General features: G+C 39.7%; 2 protein-coding genes across 3 annotated transcripts; both read left to right on the forward strand.

The window, feature by feature from the left end:
* The first annotated feature begins 346 nt into the window (after positions 1-346).
* Positions 347-5,631, forward strand: LOC133518755 (large ribosomal subunit protein eL19). The gene is made up of 5 exons (XM_061852440.1): positions 347-408; positions 604-710; positions 1,356-1,519; positions 2,488-2,678; positions 5,463-5,631. Exons 1-5 carry the CDS (start codon positions 404-406, stop codon positions 5,596-5,598), a joined length of 603 nt encoding a protein of 200 aa, XP_061708424.1. The 5' UTR covers positions 347-403; the 3' UTR covers positions 5,599-5,631.
* Positions 5,632-7,809: 2,178 nt separating this feature from the next.
* On the forward strand, positions 7,810-21,044 carry LOC133518753 (probable peroxisomal acyl-coenzyme A oxidase 1). Of its 2 annotated transcripts, XM_061852437.1 has the most exons (14): positions 7,810-8,078; positions 8,523-8,682; positions 11,137-11,305; positions 12,796-12,919; positions 13,329-13,456; positions 13,701-13,817; positions 14,434-14,597; positions 15,125-15,287; positions 16,138-16,328; positions 16,942-17,088; positions 17,981-18,086; positions 19,042-19,194; positions 19,725-19,841; positions 20,800-21,044. In XM_061852437.1, exons 1-14 carry the CDS (start codon positions 7,961-7,963, stop codon positions 20,941-20,943), a joined length of 2,001 nt encoding a protein of 666 aa, XP_061708421.1. In that variant the 5' UTR covers positions 7,810-7,960; the 3' UTR covers positions 20,944-21,044. The 2 variants fall into 2 exon arrangements, with proteins under 2 accessions (XP_061708421.1, XP_061708422.1); XM_061852438.1 differs by lacking the exons at positions 7,810-8,078; positions 8,523-8,682; positions 11,137-11,305 and adding an exon at positions 11,327-12,272.
* The last annotated feature ends 104 nt before the right edge of the window (positions 21,045-21,148 follow it).

Raw genomic sequence — 21,148 nt, forward strand, 5'->3', positions numbered from 1 at the left:
CGGTGGGCCTGAAAAGAAACCGCCTTGATTTGATAATGCACATGCACAACACGGTACTACGCGATGGGGTGAATTTTTGACATGCAATAATTAGTTATCAGTGCTTTTATTGAGTCTCTAAAACATTTTGAGAAATCTGATACTCACTTGGTGCATTATCCTCGTTTGTCATATTATTAAGGAAATAAATGCGATATTAATATTTGGGCAAATAGGTCCTTGTGTATAAACGATATGAAATTGGGGCATTGTCTTTGGGTATTATTAATTTATATTACAACAAAAAAAAATGTTTTAGAATCGATTACAAAAATCGTAATAATTTATCGATAGTAGAGTACATCACTATTGGACATGCACGCCATATTTCTTTCTTGTATGCGTTGGATCTCACTCCGTTAAGATGAGGTTAGTTCCGAAGAAAAAATAAGAAAACCATTGAAATATGGAAAAATCAAGAAGACCAATGGATTATTTAAGTTGTTTAGCATCAGATTAATGTGTTTTTGTGTTGTAGGGGAATGTCTAGACCGTGTATAAACTTGGTCGTTATCGGCCTACCTGGGTGCCATGTGGTCTCACATGAGTTTTTTTTATTTTCAGTTCCTTAAAGCTGCAGAAGAGGCTTGCAGCCTCTGTTATGAGATGTGGTAAAAAGAAGGTGTGGTTAGATCCCAACGAGATCAATGAAATCGCAAACACCAACTCCAGTAAGTATGCCTTGTCAATATCAGTTTCGAATGTGCATGAAAAAGCATGCACTATATGTATAGTAAAAAATTGATGTTGAAAAATACAATCCTTAGTCCCACAAGCTAAGTTATGGTAAAATATGACGAAAAAGTATGTTTACCCACAAATGTTTCATACATTATTTTAGGTTAAGGGAGGTACACTAAACATACCTTGTGTATTCCCTTTTTCTTAGTAAAACTATTATATATTATATAATTTATGCAGAAATAATGTGTAATTAAATAATTCAAATGCTTTAGTAAATGAGGTATTTTTTAGATTTGAACTTTTTACTCTTTCTAGGCAACTGTATACTTTACTGCAGAAATATGCAGTCTGTGTTAATCTAACCTAATTCTTTTAGTGAATTTCAGCTACACATTTGTTCAATAATTTATGCTAAAAGCAACAGATTTTCCTGGTTTGATTGAATTCCTGAGTTTTTGGTGCCCCCTTTTTTATCACGCAAAATAGGCGCAAGTCGTCGAGTTGCGGAAAATCGCCCGTATACAATACAATACAATGGTGCCCCCTAAGGTGCCCCCTTAAACAGTTGCTTAATTTGTTGTTTTTTAACCTGGCACTGGTCCCAAAGCTTAAAATATGAACTTACCTTCTAGGACAGAACATCCGTAAGATGATCAAGGATGGTCTGGTCATCAAGAAGCCCGTAGCCGTGCACTCGCGTGCGCGCGTCCGCAAGAACACAGAGGCCCGCAGGAAGGGCCGTCACTGTGGCTTCGGTAAGAGGAGAGGTACAGCCAACGCTAGGATGCCACAAAAGGTGAGTTTGTTTATAAATGTTATGTGTCTTGGTAGCTAAAGTGGTAGTAAATAAAAACAGGTTCTTATAGTAAAACAATATAATAGTAAAAAAAGTACAATAAAATAAACTATTATCCAAGTAAATGAAAACAGGTTCTTATAGTAAAACAATATACTAGTATCCATCAGTATGCAAGTCAAAACCAATAAAATATTGTCACTGGCCTTAACATTGTCGAATTCCAATCTTCATCAAAATGAATTCTGGCAGCTGTTGCTGTTGCGGGCTATGCGGGCTCACCAAGTGCAAGCAGCTAAAAACTTCAGCAGCTAATACCAAGAAAATAAGTATCTTCAATCATGAGTTTTCAGTTTTCAACATCGGAGGGGTGCAACAATCATTCTTAGATTTCGGGATGGGACCTAACCCCAGCCTCATTCAGCTACAAGAACCTGTAACATACAAATAAGACTTGGATTAGGTTTAAACATAAACAGAAACTTAATACCTACTATATATACAATTATGGAAATCTTACCTGTGTTAGAGATAGCCCATCCAGAATTAATTTTCATAATATTTATTTAATTTCATAACATTAAATTAATCTGAGTTGTGCTATTCTATCTACAAATTGTTGAGAAAATTTTCCAAATAAAAAAAACCCGTCAAGCGACACTGGCATAGTTTTTTCATCACCGGCCAGTGTGCGCAGTGACTGCACCATGCAGGTTTGCCATGTTAGACAAATATCTTCATTATTTCCTCTCCAGTGACAGAAAACTTGTGAGGAAAGCTTACCAAACCCAGTATGACCTAGGTCAGTTTTGTAAAAATTGTATTCCTTGGCCCATAGCAATTCTGCATTATCTGAGCTCCTTTAGGATACTGAGAAAGTGCTGAAGAGTGGAAATGAAGAAAATTTATTCTATTTTTTGCAAGATCTATTCTCACCATCTTAATCTAAAGCTAATATTTATTTCCAGGAACTCTGGGTCCAAAGGCAGCGTGTGCTCCGAAAGCTGCTGCTCAAGTACAGAACAGCCAAGAAGATTGACAGGCATCTGTACCACGCCCTGTACATGAAGGCGAAGGGTAATGTGTTCAAGAACAAGCGTGTGCTGATGGAGTACATCCACAGGAAGAAGGCTGAGAAGGCTAGGACCAAGATGCTTAGGTGAGACTTATTCTGAAACACACCAACTTGTCAGTAGAAAAGGCGCAAAATTTTTGAAGTGAAAACTTCTTTAGCGGCGCTGTGCACTTTTTGTGATGGGGAAAAAAATGTTAAACTCGCGACAGGTCACGTGACCGACAGATTCGTCAGATTGAAAATTCGTAAGACGGACACGTGACCTGATCGAAAAACTATTACAATGTCATTGAAGGCAGTAGTTAAATTATTGATGTAATATAAATTGTCATGTTTGTGTACGATAGCGCAATAAATGAATATTGTATTTTACCACATAACTTTTATACTGATAATTAAAGCAATTCGTGCAAAATTAATCCCTAACCATTCCAAAATGTCAAAAATGCACAACAATAATATTCAAGTTTTCACTTCTGCTGGCACTCCCGGAGTGCAACCCACCCGTTGTTTTTTTTTATATGGGAAGTTAACTATCCGCATCTATATTTTTTAAATTTGCCAACAAGGTTGCTGTGCCAGAGTATACATATTTATTTGATTCATTCAGCTGTTTTAATTGTCACTTTATCGCAGCCAGTGGCGGTATCATGGTTCCATTTTTATCACTTGTCACTATGTCCGTCACTTTCGCGCTTACATATTTGTTAGAACGTGACAGGCATGGTGACAAATGATAAAGAGCCGACCATCTTAGCCCAGCTGCACATAATTAGTAGGTTACATATAAAAATAGACTACATTGGAGCATTCTACCTGACTGTTACTTATGATTGCTTCTTTTTTTATTTTTCTGATAATCCTAGAAAGGGAAATTAAGTTTTCCAACCAATAATCGGCTTCCTAGCATTTACAAAAATGTTAAAAGAGAATAGTCTTAGTAAGCCACACTTAGGTGGATTCTTTACTTTGCTTACTAGACGGCTAAACAGAATAACTCATACATAACTACCACATAAATACATTTTTTGTTAATTAAAACCTTCAGGAACTGAAAGTTGAATTCCTAAAATGTTGAATTCCCAAAATGTTGAATTCCCAGAAAGTTGAACATTAAAATGTTGAATTTGCATAAAGTTGGATTCTTTAAATGTTGAGATTGCAAAAAGTTGAACTTGCAGGATGTTGATTATTAAAATGTTGAAGTCTTTAAATGTTGAGATTGCAAAAAGTTGAATTTGCAGAATGTTAAAGAAGTTTCCGGTTTTTTTTATTTTTTACTAAAATAGTTAATAGTTATAGTTTTAAAGGGATTCATTTCGAATAAACAAATTATGAATTATGATTTAAATATAATCTTTACAGAGCAGATTACTTCTAACAGTGACATTGGCTGACTTTGAAAATCAACGTTATCTAAAGAGGTTTTGCAGTAACTACTAAGTGCCTATAGAAACGAGTCATGATTCGGTATTACAGCATCTTAAATTGAAATTTCCATAATTGACGCCTAATAAAGTAAAACTAGACTATGGCAGACCAGCGATGAGAAGTATTTCAAAGGTCTTCGGTTACGTTCGGTTCGGTAAGATAAAATCCCAAAATGTATACTTTCCTAGGATATCACAAAGTCAACGTTGTGGGAATTCTTCTTTTAGATATTTCAACATTATAAGAATTCAACATTTTGCGAAACTAAAAAAATTCAACTTTCTGGGAATTCAACATTTTGGGAATTCAACATTTTAGGAATTCAACTTTCTGTTCCTGAAGGATTAAAATCTATGTTTATAAATAGATGAGAAGGCAATGCTCTAATTTTGGCCCACGAAAAGAAAGTAAAAAAGTTGTAGACCTACTATAGAATTAAATTCTTGACACTAGAATGTTTTTAAAAATTACTGCTTAAAGTCGTGCTTACATTTGAACCTGTCCGTAAATTGTGTGTACTGCAAACACAGTCAAGCTTCTGATAAAGGCTCTGACAAAGTTCCTCAAGTGATTTTATCTAGTTATAAAAGCAAACAAGATCACTAGCCTATGAATATTTTTAGAAACAACTTGATTGATTACTGCACGCGACTTTGGTTTCGTATTAAAAACTTCCTTCATTAGGCCTCAAACTATCCATACAAAATTTTATGTAAATCGGTTTAGCGGTTTAAGCGTGACAGATAGTTGCTTTTGCATTTATGTTATTATAGGGCTTCAAAGCCGCGGATTGGACGCAAGCGGCGCGCGACAAATCAAGGCTATACATTGCGGTCGACCAAATGTATGAACGGCCTTGGTTTGCCGCTCGCCGCGCCGTGCGCTGCTTGCGGCCAGTCCGCGGCAGACAAATGTCCCGCGAAGTGTTGGCGACATGTCAAATGAATTTGTCCAAAGCAACCTGCACAGCGCGATAGCTGACTGCGACGATGTCAGGCGTTGTCGCTATTGCATTTGCAAAACTTCGCCTGAAGTCGGAGTAGTAGCGTATTAGGCGTGTTCGCACATAATAAGCCGCGTCATTAAGATAAGCAGCGCAACGACTAACGTGCCTCGCCCGAGATGCACACGTTTGCGTCATATGAGACACCGTCTTCAGCCGGGTCTACACAGAGCGAGCATAAGCGCGAGGCAACTTCCTCACGTACAATACGGCCAGTGTAGACGTGCCTCGGCCGTATTGTGCGTGAGGAAATTGCCTCACGCGTATGCTCGCTCTGTGTGGACCCGGCTTTTGCCGCAAATATCAAATTGTTTCGCGCGGCAATTTCCTCGCGCAGGGGCTCGTTCTATGTGGACACGCATAAGGGCCCGTGAGTTTAGCATTACAAATGCCGTAGTTTTACAAATGACTAAATCCTATACTGTCCATTACAGCGACCAGGCGGAGGCCCGCCGCAACAAGGTGAAGGAGGCGCGCAAGCGGCGCGAGGAGCGCATCGCCGCCAAGAAGGAGGAGCTGCTGCAGACCTTCGCCAGGGAGGACGAGGCCGCCGTCACCGCCAAGAAGTGAACGGGGGATTAATTAATAAAAAAAACATACAAATTTTGTGTTTCATTAATACTGTCCTCTCGCAACCGAAGCTCCGACCATCTTCCCCGCTGTCAGCATCACGGAGCCCCTCCTCCTATTTCTGGTCAGTTGACCCTTCGGGCATCTGAAGCAGTGTTGGGCAAAAATCAATTCGAATAAGAATAAAAACAGACACATTCCAACACAATGGAATAAGAATAAATTCCATCCCTTTTTATTTAAAAATAACATGAAATGGAATAAATCATGCAATTTTTATTTTAAATGAAGAATAAATACGGAACCCTAAAAAAACGGAATAATAATTATTATTATTATTTTTTTTTTATAACGATAGGCAAGCGTTTGACCACGATCTCACCTGATGGTAAGTGATGATGCGGTCTACGGTGGAGCACGCATTATTCCAGAAATGGAGTTATTCTAAATAAGGTTTTAGTGGAATAACATGTTATTTAGAATAAGCGTGAAGTTTGAAGTTGTCGTTAGGTCAATATGCGAGACGATGTACTACCATTTCCTGACGTTGGATTTGGCTCAAAGTTTGTATATTTGAGTATCTGGTGGACTTGATGGCTGTGCAATATTATGGTGCCATGAAGCTGGTCTGATGATGGGGCCAGAGGGTGGCCAACTCCCACTCCCACCCCCACCATTTGGAGCTTAGTGTCTATTTTTAAATCATAGTTTGGTAATTATTTTACAATAAAATAAAAAAGTTATAAATACACGAAAACATTCTCGCACCAAAAACCCCGATGTATACATGTACATGACATACATACCAGCTTCATCGGCTTTACTAAGAAAAAATCTCACGTTACAATTCTTATTCATGGAATATTATTTCAAATAAAAATCATGATTTTTATTTGACTAAGAATAATTTATTTCCATTGAATTTCCTCACCGAAGAATTATTCCAGACGGAATTATTTTAAATAATTTTGACGGTAATAAAATCAACGTGATTTTATTCTTACAAATTCTTATTCCAAACATGATTTTATTCTTGAATGCCCCACAATGTTCTGAAGCAACCTAACGAAACTATCTAATGGTTAATGTGACTACCGTCAAAACATTACGATCTGAAGGCTTACCGCGAACCACGTTCGACGTGTTGCCTCTCTGTCGCACTTGTAAATTCGTACGTAAGTGTGACAGGGAGGCAAGACGTTGAACGTAGTTCGCGGTAGGCCCTCTGCCTGATCTTACGATCGACCGTCGACATACAACTAGGGCATAAAGCGATCCATTTCTTCCAAGGCAATTTATCGATATAGGTCGTGGATAAAATGTGACATTTATGCCCGAGTTATAAGTATATTATATTTTTATTCAAGACTAAATAAAATCGTACTCTGGCAGGTCGGGCCACGCCGGTCGTGCCTCTTACACGCGACTTACACCTCAATTTTACGAGCATGGGAAATGAAAATAAATTGATTCAGAACGCTTACAATTTTGCTCAAGACTGTAGCTTGTGAAAAACAACAATACTCGGGAATACTTAGAACTAATAAGCACTGATTAGGTACCGAACGTGTTCCCAGCCAGTACTAGGTACCTCAGCTTAAATAAACGGCATAATTTTTTACAAAATTCTAAAATACATTTTATCAACATGCCGGGACTGGTTTAGACCAACAACCATCATTTTTAGCTTCTATGTTTAGTCTATATTACGAACAGAAGATGCTTCTGCGTATGACCCTGACTTGTTCATAACTCATAACTCATAACATCTTTATTGCTCATATATTACATTGAATACAGACCCTGTAAGGGCACAGCAATTTATTCTTATACTATAAGTACTTATACTTAAAACGAATCTTATTATTCACACTGTTTACAGTACCATACCTACCTATATATTTATAGTTACGGCTCATCCGTAGCTCCTACTTTCCTCGTTTTCACTAAAAGAAATTGCAGTGTCCATAAAGTGTAGTGTAACGATCTGTCGTTCTGACGAATCGAATCGGCCCCTTTACAAATAAATCTTGACCAAGATACGAACACGAATTTTAATCACCTTAAAACCCCATTTTATTTAAACTACTAATAGGATTCATTTTAACAATGGTCAAGTTAGGTTTAGTGTTATATCACAGATCGGTACAAGTAGGTATAAGTATCTAACTTCTAGGTAATAACTTGTTACGAAGAATGACCGCTTGCATGTTCACTAGTCGGAGTTCAAATCATTACCACTCATCGCGTCTAGTTTGTTTCCACATTTCAGACAGAGCGCCCGCCTCGCGATTCTTTATAATTTAGTGCTATATTGAAGTACGTACATAAAAGATAGCGATATATCGCTAGTGTTCAAAACATGGGTGAAGTAAACAAGGACTTGCAAAGAGAAAGAGACAAATGCTCGTTCGATATAAAGGCTTTGACTACGTTTATAGACGGAACGCCGCAAAAGACTTTGGAGCGTAAATATAGAGGTAAATAAATTGCTAGAGAGACGTGAGTTGCGATAGTTGCGATACAAGGCGTAGGTATTAATAGTTATTAGTTCTACAAGTTGGTGAAGTAGGTAGTTGCTTAACTCCTCGTGCAATATTAAGCCCGAGCAAGCGAAAAATTGCAAAATTGAACCACGAGCGTAGCGAGTAGCAAGAGTGAGTTTTGGTTGTCATTCTAACGATATGTTTTTTGGTAACTGAATTCTTGAACATCAACTTTAGACAACCAGAACTACCGCATTTTGCACTCGAAAAGTACTGACACATGAAACTTGTTATGTTCAATTTACATGAACGTAACGCTATTTTTTTGCTTTTGCGTTCAAAAACTTACTAAATCTGAACTAATGAATTACTTAAGTATTATAGACATAAAATAGGTACTTAAATAGGCATTATGAGATGATTGTTATATTATTTCAGAAAAGATAATGTTAAGCGAGAAAGAGCTGTCAGAAGGCGTAGCAGAGGAATACCTCGGTCATAAGGAGAGATACGAGAATAGCATTAGGAAGTCTGTAATACTTTTCAAGTTGGTTCGTCGGCTGCAGGAAGAAGGGCGCTCGAACATCACGAACTATCGGTAAGAGGAGCACCCCAGCCATTAGGGAAGATACCGTAAAATGTGTCTACTTTTATTCCCCACTCGGTAATTTGCTTCAACAGTTTATACCTGTATGAAAACATTGAAAACTATGTATCAAAGAGCATATAATAACTACGTTCTACTATATATCACTACTTCATTTAAGTGTTACAATATGATAGTAGTGATTGGTTACGGTCTACTTTAAATCAATCGGCATATACTGTATCAACATACCTACCATAATATTTTAATAATGTAAAAAAAAATGATATTTCGAATTTCGGAGCAAAAGTAGACACATTTTACTAGGTAAATATATTAGGTACAAGAAAAGCACCAACAAGTCTGTGATCTACAGGATCGTTGGCTTCAGATTGGAGAACACACTGGGTACTTAGCCAATATGCGAATCGTTAACGCTCCGTAGCGGTAGCGTAGTCATCTCTGTCTATGGCATGTTGGCTACGCACGAACGAACCTCAACTTTCTCTGTCGCACTAATTAATATAAAAGAGTGATAGAGAGATAACTACGCTACGATACGGAGCGTGGACGATTGTCATCTTGTGTATACGCACTCTGATATCAAATGATAGGTTCACAGTCGATAGATATAATAATTAATTAGTATAAGTACATACATATACGTAAATTACACCAAGTGAGTTAGTTAGTAAGCGCTGGTGGCCTAGCGGTAAGAGCGTGCGACTTGCAATCCGGAGGTCGCGGGTTCAAACCCCGGCTCGTACCAATGAGTTTTTGGAACTTATGTACGAAATATCATTTGATATTTACCAGTCGCTTTTCGGTGAAGGAAAACATCGTGAGGAAACCGGATTAATCCCAAACAAGGCCTAGTTTACCCTCTGGGTTGGAAGGGCAGATGGCAGTCGCTTTCGTAAAAACTAGTGCCTACGCCAAATCTTGGGATTAGTTGTCAAGCGGACCCCAGGCTCCCATGAGCCGTGGCAAAATGCCGGGACAACGCGAGGAAAAATAGAAGTGAGTAAGTTAGTCTCTTAATTAAAAACCTGTAGTAAAAAAGTGTGTAGGTGTAGGTACTGCTCGTTGGACATTTTTTAATATGAAAAAGTTGGGAAATAAATGGAATTTTTTTAACCGACTTCAAGATTACAAAAGGAGGAGGTTCTCAATGCGGTTGTATTGTATGCACAGAAATATGAATATAAGGTTGTATGTTTTTTTTCTTAATTGTTTGTTACTTCATAACTCCGTCAATTTTGAACAGATTTTGAAAATTATTTTTTTGATTGAATTTATATATATACAGATTGGTCCCGTTTTTGTCAAAACTCAGTTCTGATGATGGGATCCATGAGAAATCGAGGGCACTCTTCAAATGTGAAAGGCATACATATAGTCATTTTTGTATTTTCATCAACAAATCAAGCATTTACATTTAAAAAAGTGACATTTCATGCAGTGGAACTGCTGATGCTGATCAAAATGGAACTCTTCAACGACGCATAGTTCTCGTTTGGCGATTTGTGTAATGGTGAACCTGGCCTTAACCTTTTAAATTCAAATCAAATCGGCGTATTATCACAACCGTAACTGGTCATTCACTGCTTACAGTTGCATATATTTGCATGAGAAATTGGAAAGAGAACTTCAAAGTCATGCCATGCCGGAAAGCATGAATTTTGTGTTTCACGTGCTTTAGTAGGTACAATAATGAATTGTTGTTGAAAATAGGATTTAAATTTTTAAAGACTTCTATGCAGACAAAATGTCTAATAATAGATATAACAATCCCTGAAACTATTGTGAATATAGTCGGCGGTACCCTTAACTCGACGGCGACGCTGCGATGCGCTGGTGGCCTAGCGGTAAGGAGGTCGCGGGTTCAAATCCCGGCTCGTACCAATTAAAAACATTTGGAAAAAAGTGGCTGTGACATAATCGGACAGACAGGCGGATATGGCGAATCTATAAGGGTTCCGTTTTTTGCCATTTGGCTACGGAACCCTAAAAACCGAAAAGCGACTGGTAAATATAAAAATGAAAATTAATATTTACTAGTCGCTTTTCGGTGAAGGAAACCGGACTATTCTATATGGCTATTCAAATATGGCCCAGTTTATCCTCTGGGTTGGAAGGTCAGATGGCGGTCGCTTTCGTAAAAACTAGTGCCTACGCCAATTCTAAAGACTATTTGCCAAGCGGACCCCAGACTCCCATGAGCCGTGGCAAAAATGCCGGGACAACGCGAGGAAGATGATGTACCCTAATTAACTCGACAAAGTCCAACAACACAACTTTGACCTTCTATATGGATTTTTTAAAACTATTGAGCACCGAGTTTCGAACTTTCAATATTTCGTGATTTGTGTCGAATTAACGGTTAACCAAAGGACAAAAGGCACCCATTTCTGACTCGTACTTCTGGCGCTCACATAGTCTACCACCAACGACTGTTTTTTTCAGAGACGTAATAAGCGGCCTCCTAGGCTCGTCAAGCACTCGCGATGGCTCGCCATTCGGCGTGCACTACATCGTGTTCATGCCAGCCATCCTCAACCAGGGCACAGAGGAGCAGCAGATGACGTGGCTGCCCAGGGCTTGGAACTGCAGCATCATTGGGAGCTACGCTCAGGTGGGTACTTGATGATTTTTTTTTTTTTTTTTTTTTTTTTTTTTTTTTTTTTTTTTTTTTTTAATATATATATACAGCATTACAGTCGAGACCAAAGCACTGTACAATTCAGATTATATGATAGGATTACATACTAGGAAAAACAGATCACAATCATCTTTCGTCCATCACCTCGCAATACCGCAGACACATCTGATACACAGCCGTCCATCGACTTGCAAACATATCACAATCTGGTGCCCATGACAGAAGGGAGTTCAGCAGCCTTAGAGCCCGCACAGCAGGCGAGTTTTTATGTGCTACAGTGCGTGTAATTGGGACGGCCAAAAGCTTGTGACTTCGCGGTCGCAGGAGATTTTTGGGCACAAATGGAATAGCGAGTCTAACAGTTCGTCCTACCAGTTCAGGACAGTCTGTCTCGCCACGTAAAACTCCACATGCTGTCACCAGGAGATTGTAATTGCGTCTGACTGCAAGGGAATTAAAACCTAATGATCCTAATAAGTACTTGGTCGGATATAAGAATGGATAGTAAGTATATAGCTTCTTATACAAGAACCTAAGAAATGTTTTTTGCACTTTTTCTACGAGAAGGGCGTATGTGATTTCAGCTGGGTTCCAAACAATACTTGCCGCCTCAAGCTTACTCCTCACAAGAGCCGTGTAGAGCAGTTTGATGGCTCTGGGATCGTTAAAATCGCGCACATTCCTGATGACGAAACCAAGTCGCTTATAACAATTGGCAGCTAATCCTTTTATGTGGTCATGAAAAGTAAGAGAGACGTCGAAGGTAACACCCAGGTCTTTGACAGTTGTTACACGAGCTATGACTTCTGAACCAAGGACATATGATGGAGTGCACTACATCACATTCATGCCAGTCATCCTCACCCAGGGCACAGAGGAGCAGCATACGACGTGGCTGCCCAGGGCTTGGAACTGCAGTATTATTGGGAGCTACGCTCAGGTGGGTACATGATGGAGTGCACTACATCATAATCATGTTACCAGGACACAGAGGAGCAGCAGATGACGTGGCTGCCCAGGGCTTGGAACTGTAGTATCATCGAAAGCTACGCTCAGGTACTGGACACTTTGTCTTGTGTCTACCTTCTAGCTGGCCTACGTTCGGTGCGCACTGGAGTGACTGCTGTTATACATATAAATGCTCATATTATATAGGCGAAATTTATTGTTGTAAGCCGATGCGCTCTTAATTACTTGATCAATTTAGTACTGATAATTATGATGTTGACAAGTAATTTATCAAAATTATTATGCTAATAACCTCACTATAGCAACAGAGTGATACCTTTGTTGACAGTCTGAGATTTATTTAAATATTAGCTTCTTATTATAGGTATGTGAACATATCGTCTGTGTCACTAATACTACTAATAGTTGATATGAACTATACCTATGTACAGGCTACATATTATCTAACGTACCAGGCAAGAATACTATTATTTGTATGTAAGTATTTCTTGTAGACGGAGCTGGGACACGGCACTTTCATCCGCGGGCTGGAGACGACCGCCACCTACGATCCTGACACCAAGGAGTTCGTGCTGCACAGCCCCACTCTTACTTCGTACAAATGGTGGCCCGGCGGACGTGAGTTTTAAATTAATGTAGTTGGACCAACCAATAATTAAATAGTATAGTACTTAGTCTTCAAACCAGGCAGAAAAGTAAGTACCTAAAACATATGTCCTTTAGCTCTTTCTCAGCTTAGCGTTTATCCTGATTGAGGCTTCTTTTTCGGACTTCGGACCGCGGGGTCGCCGTTCGATGTTTTCTTCTCCACTTCACACGGTCATCAGCATTCTCTTTTGTAAAACTAAGTAGTTGCAAAGTCTTTGTATTTCTTGGGATTTCCTTTGCTATCGGTTTCGGCTGAGACGTCATAATACATCTTTACTACCCCACTTAACTTGCTGGAGTTTCCTCCGCAAAACGTACATACACCTGCGAAGGCCGAAATCTTACAGTAATAAGATAATTTGTATATTTATTTTTCCAGTGGGCCACACCGCCAACTACTGTATAGTGGTGGCCCAGCTGTATACAAAAGGCCAGTGTCACGGGATACACTCGTTCATCGTTCAGGTCCGAGACGAGGACACGCACGTGCCTTTGCCTGGGATTAAGGTACCTGCAAAGCAACTACGAAGTCATTATCAGTAATTAGCCAATGGCTGTTGAATTTGATGAAACTTGGTCGCACTTGAAAGAGATCTACCTCGTTCGAAGTTTGTATACCTACGATGTTCTGTGTGCTATATACAATGCAACAAAATTTATTCGCATAATGATAGAGGAATTATAAATTATGATAAAAGAGTAAAGTAAGGAGGTATAATAATAGTAGGTCAATTTACCTTTTCCTTTCTAGGTGGGAGATATCGGAGCCAAGTTGGGCCTCAATTCAGTAGACAACGGCTTCCTAGGTTTCGACCACTTGAGGATACCAAGGGATCACATGCTGATGAAGCATGCGCAAGTTTTAGAGGTAATCATGACGTATCGTACAAGATATTAGAGTCTGTTCGGAAAGAGAAGAGTCGTAGAATGTATTGGTTCTCTTATACTCCAGGACTCTTCTTTTTTTCGCTCAGACTATACCTGCTTAGAAAGAATATTGAATTTGACAGCATTTAATTATGTACAAGTAGATCCTGCCATACCACGCATAGCAATCCATAAGGGACCTTTCCGTGAGAATTCCTGGTAAACCTCGGAGGATTTAAAAACTGGAGACGCCTTGACTGTAATTTTCTGTACAAAACAGTCTGCCGATTTTCGTGGGGGGAGGGGCACGGCAAATTTATGCGGCGTAACGTACAAATAGCCATGTCAGATAAACGTCAGTCCATACAATACATATGACCATTGGCCGAGCTTTTCGACAGAGGGGTAAGCTCTTAAAAGCGTCTCCAGTTGTTAAATCCTCCAAGTGGTAAACAGTTGAATGAGTTTTCTAATCTCACTTGCAGTGGTTGCAGCATATTCCATACCTATATTTTCCTTTAGGGTTCATAAGCTTTCGCAAATAAAAATATCTTGTTTTGATTATGTCATGGATTGTAAATGCTGAAGGCTGAATCTTTCACTTCTGTGTCAACCAGGATGGAACTTACGTCAGAAACGCAAGGAACACCAAGCTAAACTACGGCGCCATGGTGTTCGTGCGAGTGGTGATCGTTTACGACATGGTCAACTACCTGTCGAAGGCGGTCACCATCGCCACACGCTACTCGGCGGTGCGGCGGCAGAGCCAGTTGAAGGAAGGGTAAATTATCACAAGAGTTATGTAAATGACAATCTTCTTTTTAATGTAATGTAATGTAAACGTTTATTGCAGGCACGGGCCGATTTCCTATTCCAAAACAATTAACCCGGGGGAACAACAAGTACCTACCAACATATAGTTTTGAACTAAGTACAAAAAAATAGTTTAGAATGCTTTCCCCTGAAGACGAACACGTATAGGTACCTAACTTATATTTACTGCCAAAGTAAATATAAATATTATAGGACATTTACACAAATTGACTAAGTCCCACGGTAAGCTCAATAAGGCTTGTGTTGAGGGTACTTAGACAACGATATATATAGTATATAAATATTTATAAATACTTAAATACATAGAAAACACCCGTGACTCAGGAACAAATATCCATGCTCATCACACGAATACATGCCTTTACCAGGATTTGAACCCGGGACCATCAGCTTCGTAGGCAAGGTCACTACCCACTAGGCCAAACCGGTCGTCAAAGTAAAGATGTTCAAAAGGATTTAAAAAAATGCTTACAGAGAACCAGAGCCACAAATCCTCGACTACGTAACGCAACAGCATAAGATCTTTATCGGCATAGCGGCATGCCACGCGCTGAGGCTCACCGCCAACATGTTGTGGGAGACGTTCCATGACGTCACCGAACAGCTGGTAGACGGGAATCTGGAGAGGCTGCCAGAGGTATCTACTTTCGTTTAATTAAACTTTACTCCTGCTTCGTGAAAAGAGATTTTAAAAATTAATGATTTAAAGAAATTTAAAAAAATGTTGTATGATTTCTTAATAACTAAAGCGTACTACTCAATACAAGATTTTTTGTCAGACTCAGGAAATTTTATTACCCTTTAATATGTAGTGTTATATTGTATGTCTATGATGTAGCATGCTACATGCCCTCTGTAGCTATTTGTATGCCATGTGGCGAAGCATAGTGATACTTTATTATAAATTTAAGACCTACTGTTGTGCATACCTATGTTTAACAAATAAATAATTTGGAATTTGGAATTTGGAATTCGTTTTTGCCGTATTGCTTATTGCTTTTGTCAACTCACGCCACGCGCCAGATGAATGTTTACACTTTGATGCCACTGTTGCTGCCAGCAGTTAGTAGCGGCATGATCCGACTTGAATAGCGATAAGGTGTAAACACTCACTGCTCCTCAACTACTGAATGACATCCGAAAAACTGATCGACCGCAACATCGTACGGCGCGTTGTCTTTGCTGCGGTGCCCGGTCCTGGCTCAAAGCGGTAACGTGCTATGTAAACGGCGTACAATAAAGAGAAAGGTTCTGTTTATGTCTTGTGTATCATGAAGCAAATGGGCTTCAAGCTGGCCTGTGAGGTTCAAGCTGATTGCTATTAAGCCCACTAGAGTATCTATTTACTATATGTGGCGTTCCATGCCTAAAGGGTCCTTACCTTATGCTCCATGTTGTGCACCTACCCTTCTCTGATGGAAAACCACATATTATCTCTAGATAGTTGTACTAAAATTATTCTACAAAATATGAAGAACTTGTTACAGTTACACGCCTTAGCTTGCTGCCTAAAAGCCGTCAGTACAGCTGACACCAGCATGTACGTTGAACGCTGCCGGCTCGCGTGCGGCGGACACGGCTACATGCAGTCCTCCAACCTGCCCATGACGTACGGGTTGGTTACTGCGGCCTGCACTTACGAGGGGGAGAACACGGTGCTACTGCTGCAAACTGCTAGGTGAGAACTGGCAGGTGCACTGACCCCTTTCCGAAGTAGGACACTTATTATCTGTAAAGCATTATTACGCTGTAAAATACATCAGATACGGAATAAATTGATGACCATTCCAAGGTTCTCAGCCATTGAGTTGCGTTAGTAGTGAGGGAGAACAGTTCTTCCAGGGTACGCACTGAGGGAGCAGTCTTGTATTACATTTTACAATGAAATCCCGAAGTTTATAAGCAAGGCTCGGAACCGGTTTATAAAATAGCGGTAAACACCGGTTTATTTCGGTTTTACTCAGAACTTTCATAAGAACGCGAACGTTTTAAGAACTTTATTATAACCTAAATAAACGAGCGACGAGACGGCCAACCGGCCAGAGGGCGTGGGCGGTGTGCCGTGTAAAGCGTAAACAAAGACACCGTGCGTAGGAAACCGATTTTTATTATTCTAAACCGGTTAATACGACAAGAACTTTATGGGTTGTTCTCCTAAAAACCGATTTAAAAATAACGGTTTCACGAACGAAACCGAAATGAAAAGTTCTTGCGGTTTGGAAATTTAACCCGTTTCTGGGCCTTGTTTAAAAGTACCTGCCTAAACTCTACTACTGTTGCAATGATTTCAGGTACTTAGTGAAGACATGGCAGACCGGAATGGAGAAGCTGACCCCAACTCTAGCTTACTTCAAGACAGCCAGCACTCCAGGGTTCTGCGAGCGCTGGGAGAACTCCGTTGAGGGCATCGTTCGCGGGCTACAGAAGGTGGCTATGGGGTTAGTCAGCTTCATGTCAATTATTCTAGGCTGTTTATTTAGCCCTTAGATATCTGGATCTGTGAGAATATTGTGTAGTCAATAACTGACCAAACCCAAAAACACGGAAAAAATTGCCTTTTCATCTAAAATTTCAAAAATTGACTGTTCGTTATCGATGTTTTGTATGGAGCAGGCAATTTAAAGCTTCCACTCTAAAAAATGTTGTTTGATATTTCGTATATAAGTTCCAGGAAACTTAGACATTGGTGCTAGTTGTGGTTCAAATGCATGACATGACATTTAGAGAGTAATGCCAAATTAGCCTCAAAAAAGCTCGGTGTGCTCAACAGATCGAAACAGTATTTCACACCGGCCCACTGCCTACAGCTTTATAAGGCGCAGGTGCGCCCGCACATGGAATACTGTTCTCATCTATGGGCAGGGGCACCACAGTACCAGCTTCTCCCTCTGGACCGCATCCAACGAAGAGCGAATTGTCGACTGCCAGCGTATTTCGGATCGGCTCGACTCCTTGGCGCTGCGTAGTGATGTGGCCTCGCTCTGCATTGTCTATCGCATGTATAACGGAGAGTGCTCCTAGGAATTGTTCGGATTAATCCCTGCCGCTTCTTTTCGCCATCGCCCTACGCGACAACAGAGCGTACTCCCATCTTAAAGGCCGGCAACGCACTTGCAACCCCTCTGGTGTTGCAGGTGTCCATGGTCGGCGGTAATCGGTTAGCATCAGGTGATCCGTCTGTTCGTTTGCCTCCTCTATCATTAAAAAAAATATTTGATTAGAAAATTACTTAAGCCTTACCTTACCGTTAGGTCACTAGTGCCAAATAATCATGTCTCAACATCATGCAGTCAAAAATTAATTTTATTTAATATTATTCCAACATTGCAGAAAAGTGGCTACATGTGTTAAGAACTTAAAGAAACGCGTTGACTCTGGGATGTCGCCTGAAGATGCCTGGAACTCCACCTCGGTCCAACTTGTGTCAGCGGCAGAAGTAAGCGAAGTGATTGACTAATTTTCACGATTATCATTAATACCATTATGGCGGGCTGTCTATATTTTCGCTTAAAGCTTTTTAGGGTTCCGTAGCCAAATGGCATAAAACGGAACCCTTATAGTTTCGCCATGTCCGTCTGTCTGTCTGTCTGTCTGTCCGAGGCTTTGCTCCGTGGTCGTTAGTGCTAGAAAGCTGAAATTTGGCATGGATATATAAATCAATACAATACATGTACGTACCCCTTAATTTTAAAATGCATAACTCCCATACATACCTATCCTTAGAATAATCAGTTTTAGCATGTTAGTACTTTAGAGTATATTTTACAATTGTATTTGCATGTATTTATACGTGAAAGCAAATAAATGTTCTGATTCTGATTCTGATTAATAAAGCCGACAAAGTCGTACAATAAAATCTAAAAATTTAATTTTTTTTAGGGTACCTCCCCTACACGTAAAGTGGGGGTGAATTTTTTTTTTCGCTTCAACCCTAGAGTGTGGGGTATCGTTGGAAAGGTCTTTCAAAACTAATAGGGGTTTTCAAGAAACATTTTTTGATAAAGTGAATATATTCGGAGATAATCGCTCCGAAAGAAAAAAAAAATGTGTCCCCCCCCCCTCTAACTTTTGAACCATAGGTCCAAAAAATATGAAAAAAATCGTGGAAGTAGAGCTTAAGAAAGACATTAAATGAAAACTATAGCGGACATGATCAGCTTAGCTGTTTTTGAGTTATCGCAAAAAGTTTTCCCTTCATAGTAAAAAGACTTACTTTAATTAGGTACTGATTATGCAAATTTGCCTATTTGTTTAACTCGGGTGAAAGGTACCATTTACTATACTTTAAGCTCCAGTTTAGCTTATTGTGACGGAAGAGTAACTACGGAACCCTACACTGAGCGTGGCCCGACATGCTCTTGGCCGGTTATTTATAATTAAACTCCTTCCAGGCACACTGTCGCGTGATAATAACGTCCACATTCCACGACGAGATCAAGAAACTGGACGAGAGCGTGCCTGCTGAAGTGCGTCTAGTTTTGCAACAACTAGTTGAACTGTACGCCCTCTACTGGGCATTAGAGAAGCTCAACGATCTGTTACTGGTACGATGAAAATGAAAATTAATATTCTTGACTTAAATCTGGAAGTTTTAGCAACACTCCTACTAATTTACGCCATGAGTAGTTTAGCGGACATGAGTAGTTTAGGGTGTTTTATAAGTTGTGTTGGAAACGGCTGGGATATTTGATGCAATGCTGGCTCATTCGTTGAGATTCGCTAGTTTTCTACTAATATTTGTGTAGGTACGTACAGTACACCCAAGGGTTAAAAAATCGTTACGGACAAAGCGCCAAAAATATGGCTATTTTATGACCTTAAATACGTATAGTCTATAACGTTATTTTAGACCTTGACTCTACACAGAGCTGTGATTGACGCCTTCTTGTAACTCTGTGTTAAATTAACTACAGGTATATTCGGGTATTTCTGAAATGAAAAAACTCTAAAAAAGTGGCAGAATTTCCAAAAAAATACTCTTACACAAGGGAACATGAGTTATTTTTAAATGATTTTATAGGTTAGCCATCAGTTCCGAAATTACCTGAATACAATACAACGTATTGTGTTCCAGTACACGAGTATATCGTCGCACGACGTGGACGAGCTGCAATATTGGTACGAGGAGCTCCTGGCGAAGATACGACCCAACGCCGTGGGGCTGGTCGACGCCTTCGACATCATAGATGGCGTGAGTGAACCGTTGACTGCCGTTAGGATGGGATGACTGCAAGCCAAAAATATGTTGCTAAGCTTAACTGTTTGCAAAACTAGAATGAACTAGGGCTAAATTAATTGTAAAGTAACTTACAACTCTACTCCTGATCTACATTGCTCCTGATGACATTGTAAGAATAAGAATGCTGTTTGCAGTTTGCCGAGTCTACTACTTAGATACCTAAGCTTGATTTTATTGTATATCTGCAATCTTAAAGTGCGTCTGTACCTTGCAAACGTGCCGCGAAAGCGTTTGTTTGGGAAAGGTGCGGCGGAAATACGTAGTATTTGTCAGATCTGGACGCACCTTTATTTTCAGTTGATAGTACAATAGGACAATCAAATTAGATCTAAAAATGTTTTGAGGAATTAATTCCCAGAAAGCTGGAAATCGTTTTAATACCTTCGTCCTAGTTTCCTAGTTTAAGAATTTTTGCGACCAGGGTCCATGTGTCTGAATGTTACATTGTAATTGAAAAGTGTACTTGGATGCAAATACTTAAAGATCTCTATCTCTAAATGCGCTTAATCCGAGTTTGCGCAATCCCAGGAGGTGTGCATACATGATTGGAGCCTTGACAGATACATTTTTTCTTGGATTGCCAAATCACTCGATGTACAAGGAACCCACCAAGGATACCAACAATAAAGAAATTCAAAATGGCGGCCATTGTTCGCAAACTGTAGTCGAATTCATATGAAGGTACCTTTCTGATCCTTTCATCATGATTAGAGCAAATTTTCCGTCAGACGTACCGTTTTCGAGCTACAAACAAAACACTGAAAAAGAGCCAACATTTATGCACCTCCAGAGGGAATGCGCTCGGATTCATTTAGGACCAAATGGAGGTATTAAAACGATTTCCAGCTTACAGGGAATCAATTCTTCGAAAAAACCTAATTAGATCTACAACCATAACTATAACTTACAGATCCTCCAATCAACGCTGGGCGCGTACGACGGGCGCGTGTACGAGCGCCTCATGCAGGAGGCTCTGCGCAGCCCGCTCAACGCCGAGCCCGTCAATAAGAGCTTCCACACGCACCTCAAACCCTTCATGCAGGGGAAACTGTGATATATATTTATATACTTACCTAAATCTGAGACTGAAAATATTGGAATATTTTATACGTTTGTAATTTTTTTTTGGAAATAAAGATGCTGATTATATTCTTATTTGTTCATTGTCTTTAATGGCTTGATGCGAAATACTCTATGTGTAAATTAAGTATGTTAAATTCCTGGGATTAAAGGTGTATCTCCAGGACCCAATGTATCGA

The sequence above is a fragment of the Cydia pomonella genome, chromosome 6 (genome assembly GCF_033807575.1).
Source record: "Cydia pomonella isolate Wapato2018A chromosome 6, ilCydPomo1, whole genome shotgun sequence".
In the NCBI taxonomy this organism is placed as follows: domain Eukaryota; kingdom Metazoa; phylum Arthropoda; class Insecta; order Lepidoptera; family Tortricidae; genus Cydia; species Cydia pomonella.